At 34.8% G+C, this 17,663-nt stretch overlaps 2 protein-coding genes across 6 annotated transcripts; both read left to right on the forward strand.

Annotated features, from left to right (window-relative positions):
* The first annotated feature begins 4,776 nt into the window (after positions 1–4,776).
* Positions 4,777–9,868, forward strand: LOC147546422 (actin protein 2/3 complex subunit-like protein). 4 transcript variants are annotated; one of them, XM_086674032.1, is made up of 13 exons: positions 4,777–5,010; positions 5,297–5,480; positions 5,559–5,621; positions 5,694–5,796; positions 6,260–6,367; positions 6,458–6,534; positions 6,640–6,769; positions 7,151–7,223; positions 7,384–7,575; positions 8,367–8,487; positions 8,876–9,100; positions 9,175–9,258; positions 9,427–9,868. In XM_086674032.1, exons 1-12 carry the CDS (start codon positions 4,937–4,939, stop codon positions 9,232–9,234), a joined length of 1,410 nt encoding a protein of 469 aa, XP_086530158.1. In that variant the 5' UTR covers positions 4,777–4,936; the 3' UTR covers positions 9,235–9,258; positions 9,427–9,868. The 4 variants fall into 4 exon arrangements, with proteins under 4 accessions (XP_086530158.1, XP_086530159.1, XP_086530156.1 ...); XM_086674033.1 differs by having other exon boundaries at positions 4,791–5,010; positions 9,432–9,868; XM_086674030.1 differs by having other exon boundaries at positions 4,791–5,010; positions 9,188–9,258.
* LOC147546423 (uncharacterized) lies at positions 9,540–17,296 on the forward strand. Of its 2 annotated transcripts, none has more exons than XM_086674034.1 (2): positions 9,540–9,663; positions 16,116–17,296. In XM_086674034.1, exons 1-2 carry the CDS (start codon positions 9,556–9,558, stop codon positions 16,836–16,838), a joined length of 831 nt encoding a protein of 276 aa, XP_086530160.1. In that variant the 5' UTR covers positions 9,540–9,555; the 3' UTR covers positions 16,839–17,296. The 2 variants fall into 2 exon arrangements, with proteins under 2 accessions (XP_086530160.1, XP_086530161.1); XM_086674035.1 differs by lacking the exon at positions 9,540–9,663 and adding an exon at positions 15,851–16,002.
* Positions 17,297–17,663: the final 367 nt, after the last annotated feature.

Here is a 17,663-nt window from a genome sequence, read left to right on the forward strand (position 1 = left end):
CAAACGACTGATATTAGAGAGTAAGTAAGAGATATATGGGGCAGAAAATAGGTCGGATAAATTGGTCAGTTACATTGCATCCATTCTCCCTAGTCCAAGTTGGCAGGGGCGCGGGCATTATCAAACTGAATCAATAAGGAAATTATAAACGATGAAAAACTCTTGTATATGATAGTTAAATCTATTGTGAAGTTGCTGTAAACATCTCTAGCTAGAAGACATTTTCAATGGCTTTAGGAGTGGGGGTTGGACAATCTCATGCCCCTCAAACACTTTTTTGACAATGGTTGCTCATAATCAAATCATCTTCTATTGTTGTTGGATTTTTTTTTTTTTTTGTTGAGAATTCTATTGTTGTTGGATAAGGTGGGAAAGTCTAGTTCAACAGAAAAAAAAGGTGAGAAAGTCTTTGTGGCCCCTGTGGTGGTGGGGCTATATGTTCCAACAATACATGTACAGTCATTGTTAATCCTAACGTTAAAGATCTACTACTACAAAACAAATGAGGTTTTTGAGGACCCTTTTAATATCATGTGTTAGAGGAGGTAAAAATTTGGAAATGGGCCTTGGTGTTAGTCCTTAGTTTAATCCCCACTCTAAATCATAAAAAACACTTCCATTGGATTTGAATTTCACTTTTACATAAAGCACTTTTACTTTTTTTTTTCTACACTTCCTTTCATTTGTTTTCAATTGCCTAATGCCCTAATGTGATACATTAATATGAATACCTGCAAGAATATTTGTATAGCTCATCTGGATGTTAATAAATGACCACTGTTTTGGAGAAAGCAGAAAAATTTTCGGGGAAGACAGAGGAAAATTAAAAAAATAAGAACCAAACGCACCCTTAAGTTCGTCGGCAGAGTATCGGCGACTTCATGTGTCCTATTCTCTCTTGTTTCTCTCTCTCTTTTTCTTCTCTTCCCTCTCTCTCTCTCTCTTCTCCCTCTCTTCTCTCATTTCTCCCTCTGTTTTCTCTCTCTAACTCCGGCGAATGGGGAGGAACCCCTTCGTCGGATTTCTGATTTCCAGACGAAACAAGATCTCGATTTCGTCTGGAAATCAGGTATCCGGGACAATTTGTTTATGAAAATCTGTGAAAGTCTCAATCCACTACCCCTAAGTGATGGAGACCATCCGGCAAGTGGGCCTCACGGCCAGGATATTATGGGGCCCGATGGCCAAGTTGCTATATTAGCATAGTTTCTATATTTTAGTATTTTGAGTTCCTATAATTATGAGTCCTAGCAATCAAGGAAAGTATCCTTAAGTTGTTATCTTCTTTTATTTTCTTTCTTATTTGAGTCTATCTAGGAAATAATAATCTCTATAAAAGAGCAGTCCAGTCTGTCTATTGAACCATTGAATTGAATATCAAATACAAATCACCTTGATTGCATCTTCTTCCTTTAATTATTTCAGTTTATTCTTCGTTTATTATCGTTTATTCTTAGTTTTATCGATGAATTCTATTAGTTTTACGCTTCCGCAACAATCTACATCAGCTGGTATCATGAGCCCTAAAATTCCTGAGCAAAAAGAGACAAATTTTTTTTCATCACCAAATCATCCCGAAAGAAATAAGGTTTTCAAATCACGTCTAACCATTAACCACAAGGTATGTGATTTTATGATTGATAATGGCAGTGAGGAAAATATAGTTTCTCGCCGTCTTATCGAAGTACTAAACCTTCCGACAACCGACCATCCGACTCCATACAAAATCGGTTGGACTTCTTCTCAGAGAGAGTTGCACGTACAACAACAATGTTCGTTCTCTTTCTCCATTGGTTCGCATTATCGTGACTCCATTACGTGTGACGTAGTAGACATGGATATTTGTCCCATTATCTTTGGTAGACCATGGATCTTCGACGTCAATGCTACTCACCATTGTCGCAACAACACGTTCGAATTCACATGGTTCCGGAAACGAATCACACTACAACCACTACCGGACGAACAGTCACCACCACCAGTGTTTTCTACACAACCACCTCTTATACCATCTTCTCTTTACTATTCCACACGACCAATTACACCAACTCCCCATCAACACCAAAATTATTCACTTCAGTTGGATACCAGTAATCCAGATAGTTTACTTCCTCACTTTCAATATCCAATGGCAAAGAAGAAATCTTCTCATACTCAAGATTCTCATCAAGAAGAAAAGTCATCTGATCTGGTTGCTCACCAAAAACAAGAAGAGGTTTCTCATCAAGAAAAGCCAATCACTCTCAAAGAAGCAAAAGAGAAGAGAGAACAGGTTAGTAAGCTTATGGGATCGGAGAAGAAAATACTTGAAGATAAAGTAGCGGCGGCTGAAACTCAACATAAAGAAACCCTAATTTCAGTCTCTGAACAATTTAATGAGAAACAGAAGGCATTAGAGGAACAGATGAAGAAAGAAACGGAAGAACTGAAAGATCAAGTGAAAGAGAAGATCAGAGAGATTGATGAGGTGAGTAAGAAGTTTAGTAGTTATCAGAATGAGGTAAAGAAGGATCTAGAAACGAAGCAAACGGAAGTTGATAGGTTGAAATCGTCAGTGAAAGATTTGGAGAAGAATAATGGCGAAGCTCAGAAAGAGAATAAGCAGATTCGGAAGGAATATGAAGAGGTTGTGGAGAAGAAAGATGGATTGGAGCTTTATGTTGGGAATCTAGAGAGAGAAAAGGTTGATGTTGTTAGAGAGAGAAAGGAACTTGAGAAAGAAAAGATTGAACGGGATGTTGAGATAAATGTTGAGATAAGTACATTGAAGAATCAGGTCGATGTTGTCAATGGAGATCTAGGTCGTTTAAAAAGTGTGTCTGAAACTGTTCTTCGTGAGAAATTCTCAATCCAGAAGAATCTCGAATTGAAGACGAATGAATTGGAAAGTGTGAAAGCAAAAGTTCTTGAATTAGAGGAGAGTAAATCGAAGATTCAAGAGAAACTCAATCAAATTGAGAAGGAAAGAGACGAACTTATTGAAGAAGGGAAGATTATTCAAAGAAAAATCAAATCCTTGGTAAACGATAGAGATTCTATTCAAAGAAATTTGGTTGATTCGACAAAGTCAATTGCGAATTTGAAAAGTGAGAAAGAAGAAATTGTTAGAGAGAAGAATGAGATTGAAGAACAGAGAACTAATCAATTGGCGAAGATAGAGAAATTAGAAAAGGAAGTTGAAAAGCTTCATGCTGCCATTTCTGCAATTCGAAAGAATGAAGAAGAATTGAAGTCGAAAGCGATTGAGATGAACAAGAATTATACAGAAGCATTAGAGAAACTTGAATTGTTGAAAATGGAGTTGGATGCTTCAGCTAAAGAGAAGAGAGAGAAAGAGGAAACCCATGAATTATTGAAGGATGAAAAAGATTTGATCAGTAGAAAACTGAAAGAAGCTTTAGAGAAGTTTAGTAATCAGACAAGTGAATTAGAGAAGATAGGTAAAAAAAAAAAGCAAAGCTTGAGCAGGACAAGATCAATGGTGAGATTGAGTTTGCTGAGCTTCAGAAAGAATTAAGTAATCCCAAAGTTGTTTCATCCAAACAAGATGAATCCTTGAAAACCCAGATGGAAAAGAATGACAAACTTGAATCTCAAGTTAAGAAACTCAAGTGTGATTATGAAATAATTTGTACTAAGAAGAATGAGATTGAAGTCGAGGTTGATTTGATGAAAAAGGAGGAAGAAAATTTCGATGAGACAGATCAAGAAGAAGAAATTCAACAAACTAACACAAGCTCGAATAAGTTGTTTGATCCATATATGATTCCGGGAGACGCATTAGTTGTGTCGAATCATAAAATACTTTCTCCTCCATTGATTTCTTCATGGCTTTCAACTTTAAAGAATCATACAAACCAATCTTCATGGCCATCCATTGTTTTTCCAAGAACAAGACAGGTTGTGTATGTGACCTTTTTCGTCAAACTAAACGACGACGGGCGATGTCGCAATTTACTAGACGTATCTACGTTGGTATTGCTTTTGCGAGTATCTTGGCAATATATGTTTCACATTATAATTGGTGATATTGTCAATATTTTTCTTCTTCGGATTTTCGGCAATTTTCGTGAAAAGTGGGAACTAAGGATTGCCTTCAAACTCGTCGCCGAAGTTACCTTCAACATCGCTGATATATATCCTCGTTACTTGGACGGTCCGCTTTATGACAACACCAACTTGGGGGCAAGTTGTTCCGCAGCGGGAGAGTATGATGGAGACCATCCGGCAAGTGGGCCTCACGGCCAGGATATTATGGGGCCCGATGGCCAAGTTGCTATATTAGCATAGTTTCTATATTTTAGTATTTTGAGTTCCTATAATTATGAGTCCTAGCAATCAAGGAAAGTATCCTTAAGTTGTTATCTTCTTTTATTTTCTTTCTTATTTGAGTCTATCTAGGAAATAATAATCTCTATAAAAGAGCAGTCCAGTCTGTCTATTGAACAATTGAATTGAATATCAAATACAAATCACCTTGATTGCATCTTCTTCCTTTAATTATTTCAGTTTATTCTTCGTTTATTATCGTTTATTCTTAGTTTTATCGATGAATTCTATTAGTTTTACGTTTCCGCAACAATCTACATCACTAAGAGTGTATCAAACCTTGAAATCTTCTAAGGATGAAGAGTGAGTGTCCAACTACCAAGCAACAGACACATCATTTTGAAGCGGTACAAATTTGACAAAAAAAAAAAAATTGTGAGAATCAACTAATAATATTTCAACAAAAAAAAAAAAAAAAAAAAACTAATATTGTGTGGCACATTGTGATATAACCTGGCTTGACTATGTCAAGATATTGGCGGGTAATTTTGTTTCTTTGGACCTTTTCCCGATTTGGCCATTTCCCTCGCTTCATCCTTCTTGTCTTCTCAGATATTTCAAAATTCAAGAAGAAGAAGAACAACAGCAAGAAGAAGAAGAAGACGGGATGGATTTCGACGAACCCCTAGATTTTGAATCTGAAGATCGAATCGTTGAACCAGCACTTCCAACCAAAAAAAGGTCCCTTAAACCCTAATCCTTTTCCCCTTCTCTTTAGTTTCGAGTTTCTGATTTATTCTTTTTTAGGGTTTATCTCTCTTTCTTTTTACCCAACTCTGAAAATTAGGGTTTCCATGAACTCTGCTTAAACGATTGAAACTTACAGAACGTCTTAAGAATGATTGCGATACTAACCAACTCTGCTATTAGGGTTTTCATTCACCATGTTTTTTCATGCTCTGGAACTTGTTCAGAATCTCTAACTGTTGTCATTATGGGTATCTTTTTCTTTTTCATCTTCTTGCAGGAAGAAGGTTATTGGGTTGGATGATCTTCTCACTGATTACTACAAGGATAAGAGTAAACTAATCGACAAGGGATCTAAACGACCAACTTCTAAGAAATCCTATAACTCAGACGACGAAGAGGAGGCAACACATGACACAAATGAGGCAAAACTGGCCAACTTAGTATACGAATGCGAAAAACAGGTAATTTCAACTTATAAGCATATTGATTTGTTCTATAATATCTAACTTTGATGATTCTTTGTTTGAAATATTCGATAGGTTCAAGGGATAAAAGCCGAAGAAGAAATTCCATTGTGGGGTGTACAGGTTTTTGGAGATCAGGTATATTTTTACCAGATAAATTTCTTGCTAATGCATTACCAATGGTTTATTAATTAGGTGTTGGTTTTGCAGAGATCTTTGCCACCAATTGTTTGCAACATCGGAAGTTGCAGCCTTTTGAAGTCTTTCATGAACAATGCGCTCAACGAAGTGTTCGAGTTGAATTTGGAGCCAGGTTTCTTATTTCTTTTAAAAGTTGTCTACGTTCGTCTTATATCACCAGGCTATGAAGAACTGACTATTTGAATCAGTATACGACCATTAAGTTTGTGCTTGTAAAATATCACTTCCAAGCTATCAATAAATCATCAGTTTGCTTATGGAAATGCGTATCTTATTATTCGTAGCTTGGCATGGCTCAGCAGGTTCATTCATTTGAAAATTTGTGGTTCACGGATTAAAAGAAATCCTCTTATTCAACCACTGATGAAGTTTACCCTTGATTGAAGTTCATTGACATGGCCTGGTAGTTAATTGAATGACCTAGGATTCTACTTATTCCGAGCTCTGTTCTTGTGCTTCTATTTCATTCTACCATTAATTGAAGTTTATCCTTGCACTTATCATATTGAAATTTGGCGTAACGGTAACCAGTGAACATTTTCCGTTTCCATCACTTACAGTAATGTTCCTTGTAGGAGGAGAAAACTTGGTTCAAGGATTCTTAATAAATGGATGGCTCTTAAGATTAGTTTTTAGGTCTCGTCATGTTGAAGAATCAATTGCGAGTTGGTTGTTTAATTTGAGTAAGTCCTCTATACGCTCTCTCGTCTATTTTTGTTTATCTATCTCGCCACTTTCTCATGTTTCGTGCTATATCTGTTTTGGATCATCAGTGTTGTACTCATTGAATGAGGACTTGAGTGAGTCTGCATGTGACTTCTGGTGCTGTATCCTAAACTCTAAAAATGAGGTATCTTACTCATAAATAACTTTCACTAAAAGCTTAATTTCAGCATGTCTAAAGTCATACTCTTGCTTGTATCTGTATTAAATCTGATTTAGGCATCTTCTTCAGGTTGGTCAACCACCGCTGAAGATTGACTGGTTGCCTACCTATGCCGAAATCAAACAAGCTCTGGCTATTTATGGATATCTTCTTGATTCATCTATTCAAATTTCACCTACTTCAGAAATGGTACATGAAGGTAAAATCAATAAAATATCTCTACTTTGCAAGTTTTTTCTCTTATGAGCATTATGGGGATCAAGCGTGTCTTAGAGGCCAAAATGCCAGGCTTGGTTGCGGACTAGCGGTTTCTTGTACCCCAAACACTCGCTTATACGTTATACATGTTGCTTATGCCAAGTATTTCCTGCCACATCACTTTCCATTATACACTCAGTAGTCAGTACTCAGTACACCTAAATCCGTTTATTTGCTCAAATAAGAGAAGATTGCCTAATTGTTTGTATTATCTTTGTTGCTTGGATATAACGTGACAGAAAGTGCATGACTGCGTGCTGTGCCTGATGTGTCATCTTTTGTTTTTCTCTCAGTTTTTAATATTGTCAAACTTGTCATTCAGATTATGACTCTCAAGGGCCACCTCAGAATATTAGATGGTGGGTCAGGTTTGTAGCTGCTTGTTGTGAAGCAAGGTATGTTGAAACTGCATCTGTTGTTCTGAGAAACTCATTATTTATTAAGGTTAGATATATATAATATAGGAGTGCTATCTTTGGAGTCAAAGACTGTCCTTTACATAAACGTGCCTATCAATAACATAAATGTTTTCACTTTTGTTTCTGATTTTCTTAGAATAACACGGAGTATCTTTTCGATTGTGGAAGCAGAAGAACTTTTATCTGTGATCATCTGCCTCTTCCTAGACCGTCAACTTCAAGGGCTATCGTTGCTTTTCAATGAATGCATGGTATCAATTATTAATTTCTTTACAGACAACGAATGGAGTATCAGTTGTGAGAAAGTAGCCAAATCTCTTGCCTGCAGGTTAACACTAACAACCAAATAACAAATGCAATCATCTTCTGATCTGCTTTCTTTAGTGTAATGAGACTTGGTAGGTAGTTCGCATCTACGAGGGAAACTATACAATATCTGCAAATAAGAATGAAGACATCTAAAGCGATAAACTATAGATAAATCAATAGACGTAGTTTAAAATGCATATAATTTCGGATTTGAAGAGAAATGACTTCGGGGTGATATATATGAGGCAACTTATTCTAAAGGATAGTTGATTGCTTACACTCATATTAATAAGAAGTAGCGCGATGCCTTGAACAGGAAGGTAAAGCCACCCCCGGTCAAGCACTCAAGTCCAAGGTATACATAGTTGACTATAACATTTGATTTTTCTACCAGTTTTATTCCATACCCATTCACATTATTAGACTTTCTACTCGTGCTCATTGCTTTAGTGTATTATTGTGGTTTCTGAAATTAAAAGAAAACATTACATTTGTTTTATTGTCACTGCTGATCTGAACTGCGACATAGTTGAGCACATAATACCAAATAAACAGCTTTGTAGGAGTTATTTGGTGGATATCAGCTGTAGATGATTCTGACTTTAACTATAGGAAGTGTATCCTGTATAATATGATTACAAATAGTTTGACCAATCTGCTGATATGAACCTGATTTCTGGAGATCAATAGAATTGAGAACTATTTCAATATGATAAGTGCTAATATCTTAGCAGCATTGTGCGCATATTTAAGATTGCATTCCTTTTACAGTTGATATTGGTTTGATTTATTTATAACTGGTAAATATAGGGTAAAAAGGGACTTAAACTGCTTGAGACTAGTGGAGTGCATATCTGGAGTTGATACCCGTAGCAAGCACCTCAGAAGTGAAGTGGCCCTTCAAATCCTTTTAAGTTGCTCTGGTGAAAAGGTAGCTTATGGTATTTCTTTTTAAGAAAATTAAGCTTATGATATTTTTTGTAACTTTACTGATGTCCAAGTTTGGGTTCCGCTTGTTCTCCTTACTATAGACTTTCGGTGTCTTCACTTCTAGAAGGAGATGAGCGAGGAGTTCATAAAAAAAAATTTGTTTAAATGTCACTATCTGCAATTTAGGATTTAATTTACTATAGCTGTTTTTAGAGCATTACTTAAAGTCCTTGCAAGACAACTTTTTTGCGATGTTCTATTCAGAAGTTTAAAACCCTCCTAGGTTTACTGTTTATGCGATTCGAGTTTCGAGCTAGCTACTATCTTTCTGATGCATTAGCCCAGATTAAGGACAGATAACATTTATATCTCTCCTAACTTCACTACAGGTTTTGGACGGAGAAGAAATTCTTAGATTGATGATAGCGATCAACGTGAAGGACAAAAGCTGTGACTTCTTTTCGATGTATATTTACTTAGTTCTGACTGAGAATTGGCTCTTCTTTCGTCCTCCACTAGACGTCAAACCATTTGTTCATGAAATGTGGGGAATATATCTTCGGAATTGTTCTGTTCAAATTTCAAGCACAGATATGAGGTCCTATGCTTCGAAGGTGCTCAACAAAGCTTATCTTACTTTTTATATAGTTTTAACTTTCAATTATATAAAGTCTTCAATCTGATGCAGGTACGTAACAAAGCTTCGTATCTTCTTCAAACCATTTTCCACAAAGACAATTCAGATTGAAGTACTCGTTATTTGCTCTACCCAGTAAGTACTTTTCTTGTACAAGTGAGAAGCTTTCGTGTTCAAATTAGTATATAGCTTATCTTGTCTCCCTGTTTTAATATTGCAGCATCTAATACCCGATTCTTAAAGTAATTCAAGTTTTAAATTGTCAGAGTAAATTTAAAACTGACTTGATTGGTGTTCAATCAGCTCAGGTAACGGGAGACTGGTGATTCGAGCTTCATATGTGAGACACTAATGTTTTGATGGCACTGATTGCACACTACCTGCGGAGTCCGTTAGCAGTCAAAAGTAATCAGCAGATCCCAGATTTTGTTTATGGAAAATCAGAGGTTGCTCGGTCAGCAGCAGGTGGCACATAATCGGGTGTCAGCTTGTCTAAGTCCTGGCCAAGAAGAAATACAAATGGCGAACTTCTTTATCAAGGTGCTTACTTAACCTAAATCATGTTAGGTTGAAACTTTACAGTGAACGAACTGTAGTGAAATATAAATCAATTTAGGTTGAAACTGAAATCAGATTTATCTTGTAGAGAGGTTCATTAATTTATTTTGATATTGACCGTAACCTACTTTTTAACACTGTTAGTGAGTCTTAATTGCCTTATATTTGTAGTAGTCTTATTGTCTCATTCATAGTTTACTAATGCTACGGGTAGAAACAAGAATTGAACTGGTATTGAGCATATTCTACTAATCTAACCTAATAACTTACTTCGCTTGCCAAAAAGATTTTATTTGACTAATAAACCAAATACGTGCACATAAGTTATAACCCAAAGCCAGCCACCATACTAAAATGGTGAGGGCTTTGAGGCATTGTAAAAGGTTTGTAGGGCATCCAAAATTGGGTGGAAGAATCTTGTTTGTCGCCATCTTTCTTTCACGGCGGCAAGGTCCGTGACCCTTTTATCTTCCTGTCCTTCCAGCACCACCTCGGACTCGGACTACCATAGTCTCTCTTTCTCTTTTTAGTCTTTTTGTTGAAAAAAAAATAGAGAAATAGTGAAGAGGTAGGGAGTAATGTATTTGAGAAGACCAATGTCATTGTTCTAAAAAAACAGCTGAAATAGGGTTTTGGGTGGGGTAATATTTTTAGGAAAAGGAAAGGTGATGATGGATATGGGGAAGTCGGTGACAAGACGCACAAACAAACAACTAAAAGTCAAGTTAGACTCATCCTCCCTCACATGCAGAGTGAGAGGAACCCTAATTTTAAACATCAATTCACTTTTTACCTTCTACCACCAGTGCCAGTGACAGAGAGATAGTGGTGGTGGTGGTGGTTAGAGGCGACAGTAATGGCGAAGAAATAAAAAATAAAGCATGGAAATATTTTTGCTCTCACAATCTAAAAAATCACATGGCATAAGCTTAAAAGTTACGTATGCACAATAGCACAACAATTTCTTTCATTCTCAAAGCAATGACGTTTCCAACAAATGGTAGTAGATCATCATTAGACTCATTACATGAAACAAGTAGATGTAAAAATATTCACTATATTGTACAAATTCTACCGTACATTAACTCGAAGTTAAGTTAAGGTATTACCAAAAACCATTCCATCTTATTTTTCCTCCCGTTACTTTATGTCAGTAAGTTTTACATTTAATAATAGGTGAATTGGTAAGAAGTAAATTTTTTTTTCTGGAAATAAATAAGAAATAAACTTAAAGCGGCCCAATGATCTTTGAGATTTTTCGTTCGGCTTTGTAAATAAAATATAGTATAAATGAGAACTGTAGGAGATTGTGCTGGTAAATGGGATCGTATCATGATTTTCTATGTCCCCTCTTTTTGTCCATGGTATGTTTTAATAATCCAAACTATTTCCCTTTTATCATGTTTGTGTTTATATTTTAGCTATAGTTTTTTCAAAAAATGGGGTCTCCTCCCCGTTTTTTTATGTTTTTTTTGTTGGTTAGTTGATGGCCCCTGACAATCTTTAACGAACTTTCAGGTTTTCCGTCTTAATTTTAATTTATTATACTTTTAATATTACTCATTGTGTTTTCTTATGTTAATTAATACAAAAAAAAGAACACGAAAGGAGATCTCCACTAATACGACTCTTTGTCTTTTCTAAGATACGATGCATAAAAAACCCACATATTTATAAGGGTCCGTGGGTATATAGCCCAAAATAATGTTCAAAAAGGATTTAGGGTCCAATCTTCCAAAAAAATGGATTTTTAGTCCTTTTGCTCTTGGGACTAAAAACCCTTAATATATATTACATAATTCCTTCCATGTCCCAGTCGTTTTTTGGGGGATTTTAATATGTGGGGCCGGACAAAAATTTCAAACGGTTTAATGTACCTTGATTTTAGGATAAATTTAGGAAAAAACGGATAGATTCTCACGAAATTTTCTCTCTCTTCTATAATCTGTTTAGAAACAAAATCCAAACTTTTGCAAATCAATTTTCTCTCTCTTCTTACAGATTTAATATGAAGATTTATTAGCCAAAAATATGAAGATTTATTAGAAACAAATGGATAGAAACAAATCATAATTTCTCTCTCCTCTAAACAGATTTGGAAATCAAATTTTCTCTTTCCTATTATCCGAATCAATCAGAAACCAAAATCCTAACCAAAACCAAAACGCCATCACCACGGATATTTCCAAATCAATTTTCTCTCTCTTCTTTACAGATTTGGAAACCAAATCAATTTTCTCTATCTTACTATGTAAATTTTTCTTCGATTCAAAACAATTTTCTCTCACTTACCTTTCAGATTTGGAAATAGTATATAATCTAGGATCAATTTAGCGTGATTTGGGGGCTAATATACAAAACATATATGTCACTTTCTCTCACTTAACTTTTAGTTTTGGAAATAGTATATTTTTCTGGGAACATTAAAGCAGCATTTGTTTTCGTTTTTACTCATACATAAATACTCATCGAATACAAATTATGAAATAAATACATAAATTATGTATTATTTATGACGAATAAACCATCATTTGTCAAGTATACAACGTAATTTATCAAATGTATTTGGGTCTTGTTCAGTAAATTACACATAATTTCTTTTACATTACACATAATTTCTTTTACATAACACATCGTTTACATTCTGTTACAAAAAAAACGTACAGAATCTTCTCTGGTTCAATAATGGTGTCCATCCATGTTGCCCTATTGCTTGGAATGCTAATGGAGGGGGCCGAATATGAGGCTTTTCCAAGGAATCATGATCAAGATCCATTCAAGTGTGCATTTGTTATGAAATATTTCGAGGAGCCAATCAAAAAGTCAAGTAACAAGAACAAGGGCATTTCAAGTTTGATTTGCTTATTTTGATTTGATGATTCTGCCTGGAACTCTATCTGTGATAACAAATGGAGAGAGATTAATACATATAAATTATATAAAAAAGTATATTATTTACAATAAATTACATGAACATTTACGTAAATTATATGTAATTTATTTCAAAGTACACGGGATTTACATATATAAGCGAAGTTGTTCTAATAATGAAATGAGTACTGTTTTTGAGATTAAAGCATAATTAATGTTCCATATAATATTCGTGATAAAGTATATATAATTTGTCAGAAAATACATATATCATGTTCTCATTTTGAAAAACATTGTACGGGAGATGTTTGCATAATTTACTATAAATTATGGTAATTTATGATAAAGTACATGTACTGTTAATTCTGTTATGAGGAACCCTACGAAAAAACCACGTTTCATAAATCCGTACGGATTGAAAACCAGATCTGAAGAAAAAGTACGAATATCATTAGGTTTAAATTACATATCTAAAGATATCTGATATGATGATTGATTGCAACAATAAGTATACTCAATTTTTAGGAATTAGTAATGAAGGATTATCTCATCAATATCGAAATCATTAAAGAAACTTTTAGAGAGAGAAATACAATAATAACATACTCGATTTGAAACAGAATCATTAAAGAAGAATTTTGTTTAAATTACATATCTAAAGATATCTGATATGATGATTGATTGCAACAATAAGTATACTCAATTTTTAGGAATTAGTAATGAAGGATTATCTCATCAATATCGAAATCATTAAAGAAACTTTTAGAGAGAGAAATACAATAATAACATACTCGATTTGAAACAGAATCATTAAAGAAGAATTTTGTTTACCTGATTAACAATTAAGAAACTGATTTTGAAAAACTCTAATGAATATGAAACAATTTCTTTGTTTTAATGGAAGATTTTCAGTAGATTAAGATGTAGAGAGAGAGAATCAACTACTATAAACTGAAATAGAATCACAAAAACTTATATTGATTTATGTTTTACCTGATTAACTTGATATGAAGAGACATAAATGGAAATGAAGTTCTGAGCTTGTGTATTGGATTAGAAGACGAATGTTTGAAAAACAATCTAATGAAGATGAAACAAGATTTCTGAGTTTAATGGAGGTTTTGTTATGTGAATCGGATTTAGAGAGAGAATAAAGAGATTTCGGTTACTGAAAATAATGAATCACGTTTCTTTGTTTAGAAACGTGATTGGAGAGGGAATGTGGGAGATAAAAATGAAAGAAGATCTTTATGGATTTTGAAGATAAATCAGTTATAATATATATTTCTTTGTTTAAAAACGTGATTGGAGAGAGAATGTGGGAGATAAAAATGGAAGAAGATCTTTATGGATTTTGAAGATAAATCAGTTATAATATATGAGGAAGGTTAGATTAGGAATTATGATTTATTTGGTATTATAGGGATTTGTATTTTTTCTCTAGATGACACCAAACGGACTAGATATCCATTTATATTATTTTTTTGGTTTTGAAACCCTTTATAGGATTAGAGAGGACTAAATGTCTTATTAGGGCCCGTTTTTTGGACTATAAACCCAAAAATTCTATTTATAATGAAATGAATGGAAAGTCATAGTTGAAGAGTCGTTGTTTAGGAGTATTATAAAACGAGGAGAAAGGAAAGATGTGAAGATTTTCTTGTGAACTATAGGGAATGATGTAGGAAAAATGAAGTCCATGGACTATTAGGTTACAATAATATTTTAATTACATGGGAGGTGAGCATTACACTAAGTTAAAGTTCGATTTGAAGTCTTATTCAACCCACTAATATATCGATCTTAAATCATTGAAATCTCAAAAATAGTTGGTTGAATTACGAATATCAAAAAGAAAAAATTACTCTAACAAAAATAATAAGTTATGATCCCTAATCAAGTAATTCAGGTAATATATGTATTGCGATGTTACAAAACAAGAGAGAGAAAGCAAAAGGTGGTTTAACGATGGGACTTAAAGCAAGCTTACGACACACACCATATGATTACTTTAGACTCTCCCTAATTTGTGTTTACTTTTATTTTTCTTTCCCTTTACTATATAATGTAAATATTTAAATGATTTTTCTTTCTTAAAAGAAAAAACCCACTAACTACAATTTAATACCACTAAAACCAAGACCTGTTTTTTCGGTTGCTCATATGATTTTCTAGTTTAACCGTTTTTTCCTTGGCATTGGAATGAAAGTGGGGTTCCCATTTCTAAATTCTTCTCCCCATTTATAGTATTTTATGATACTCTCTTGATTCTTGAATGTTTCTTTGAGATTAATAAGTAACAACAAGCTACAACTAAAAAAAAAAAAAGTATAATAAGATGGTAAAATACTAATAATCCATTTAAGGTCGTGTTTTCATATTCTAACATTCTCAAACTAAAAATAAGAAAACATAATTGAACAAGTGGTTCGGTTGAACAAGTGGTTCGGTTGAACAAGTGGTTCGTATGCAATCTTGGTAATTAGTATTTTTCTAACTATTGTTTAGGTTGAACAAGTATAATTATGATTAGTGCCATCATAATAACCTAACTACCTAAGTAGATATTAATGTAAGAAATGATGAGAAGGCAAAATTTCTTTCGAAAAGACAGGGCCACACATATGAACCAATAATCACTTTTTAGTATAACATAAATTGAATCTTAGGTACACTATTTTTGACTAAGAAAAAACTAAAGACATGTGAGTAGATCTATTATTGCAGTATAACTAGCTAATAAGGTGAGAATGTGGGTTTGTATATCTCACTGTTGGAAACTCAATTGCTAGTGGAGCTGAAAACGGGGCCGACCAGAGCCAAAAAGCTGATGTCCCCAGTTTCTATTGGTTGGAGCATTTTTCTGACCAACGAAAGCCAGCAACACCAGCTTACCTGTTGTGGTCGACTCCTATTTTCGGGTCAAATATCATTTCTAAAAGAGATAGTATCCCCTTCCCTTTCTTTGCAAAGGGTGAAAAGATTTGACATTGTTAGGCTACTCTGCTTCTTTATTCAACAGTCACCAAATATCACTCTCTCTAAATATATGTGTGAATAGAATGAAGACTGGAGATTTGGGGGAAAAATGAAAACAAAGAGACACAAAAAAGCATTGATTTTGACAGGGTCACTTTTTCTATATATACCATCATCATGTGTATAGAGAAATATTTGATTGACATTTCAAGCTTAATTCACTCACCCATAAATAATAAATACTACTGTAATCTATATTAACTTTACTTGCTATTAGCAAAATAAAATACTAATCTCTTTCAATACTTCAACAGTAACTAAACCAATTTATTATAAGAGATTACTAGCAGCCTCAACACTTCCTACCCCCCACCTCTCTCTCTCTCTCTCTCTCTATCTAGTATTTGTTTCTCAGTTCAGATGGACAATTCAAGAAGTTGTCTGAATTGGGCACACTTCTATCAAGGAAAGGTAAAGAATTCAGACATTTTCTCTCTAAGGGTCATCATTTTTCCTTTTCTTTTTTGGGTAGTTATGTTAGTTTGACTGTAATTTTGTAATTGGGTTTGTTTCAAATTATGCAGAGTGTTGAAGAATTAGGGCATACTCTGTTATGCACAACTATGGAGCTGGAAACAATAAGATTAGCAGCTCAAGAGGAGATATTTAGAAGAGAAGAACAATTAACCCACCTGAGTGATCTTCTGAACAGAGCTATTTTTGAGAGAGATGAAGCTAAAGAAAAATGCCAGAGACTTCTCATAGACAAACTTATACTCCAACAACAACAACAACAAACTACTACTTATGTGTCTGGAATATCAAGCATTGAAGATGACCCAAAGAGAAGAGGAGGAGATTCTAGTGCTGGAATATCCTCCTCTGACTGTGGAGAGAGCATTGTCTCGTCTCCGGTGGTGGCGGCTTTCGACCCGACACCTCTACCTCTACCACCACCACCACCACCACCATTCCCATTACTCAATGTGGAATTAAGAACAGAGAAGCCGTTGCCGGAAAAGGGGAAGTTTTTACAGGCAGTGATGAAGGCAGGACCACTTCTTCAGACTCTTCTCTTGGCTGGACCACTCCCTCAATGGAGACATCCACCTCCACCACTTGAATCCTTTGAAATCCCACTAGTGGGAGTGGCCATTTCATCTCCACCACCATCTCCACCACCAATGTTTGATTTTCAGAACCATGGGTGTGGGAATCTTAACAAGAGAAAAAGAAGTTTAGTGGTATGTGAAGGGTCTGATTCATCCATCAATTCCCACAAGTATCAAAGGGTTCTTTTCTATTGATTGCAGTTTTCTAGTATGAGCAATGTTAGAGAACAAGAAAAACTAGACAGTCTTTGTAAATAAATCCTTTGTGACTTGTTGTGATTCACTGTTTAGTGGATCATAATCATCTAAAACACAAATCACGGCAATCCGTAGAGAATTTCTGTCTAGAATCTGCCCGATTAACCTACATTATATGTTCCTAGATCTATTTATAGCCTAGATATAATATTAGTGTATAACATTGAGTGGGAGGAAATGGATAATGGGTATGTCTCTATCTGACACTATGTACAGTAAGGTTGTTTTAGGGTTCAGAGGTCTAAATTCTTCAGTAGAGGGAGACATCACATTTTCTCTTTAATTAGTCATGACTCATGAGTAATTAATAGTTAATTGTATTGAAATTTCTACATTAGATTCATCTCCCATGTATTTTGTAATAATATATAATATGAAGGCGACATATTACTCTAGGAAGGTTTGGAGGTTGTTGGGTTTCGGGGGTGGGTGTGGGTCTGGCCAACTACCAGAATTCTCCTTGTCTGGATGAGTTGGGCTCCAATTATGAGACCTAATTCTTCACTTAGATCTGAATTATTTACCCTAATTTTTACCTGAATAGTGTTGCACTCAACAAGAGTTTTCACCCTCTAGGTCAAGGGTTCCAGGGCCATACGCCTTGGGTTCCAGGGCTCCAAGAGTTTTTACCCTCCAGTATGGGTCTATATGGTGTTGGTCTCTTAGATCACTAGAAGCATCATACTTAACCTGGTGGAAAAGTTCAACTTTTCATGGTGGTCTTTCATCAAGCAAGCAATCTGATTGCTCAAGAACCAGGTC

This window comes from Eschscholzia californica, unplaced genomic scaffold (assembly GCF_041429995.1).
Source record: "Eschscholzia californica isolate CP2 unplaced genomic scaffold, dmEscCali1.0.p SCAF_4, whole genome shotgun sequence".
NCBI lineage: Eukaryota > Viridiplantae > Streptophyta > Magnoliopsida > Ranunculales > Papaveraceae > Eschscholzia > Eschscholzia californica.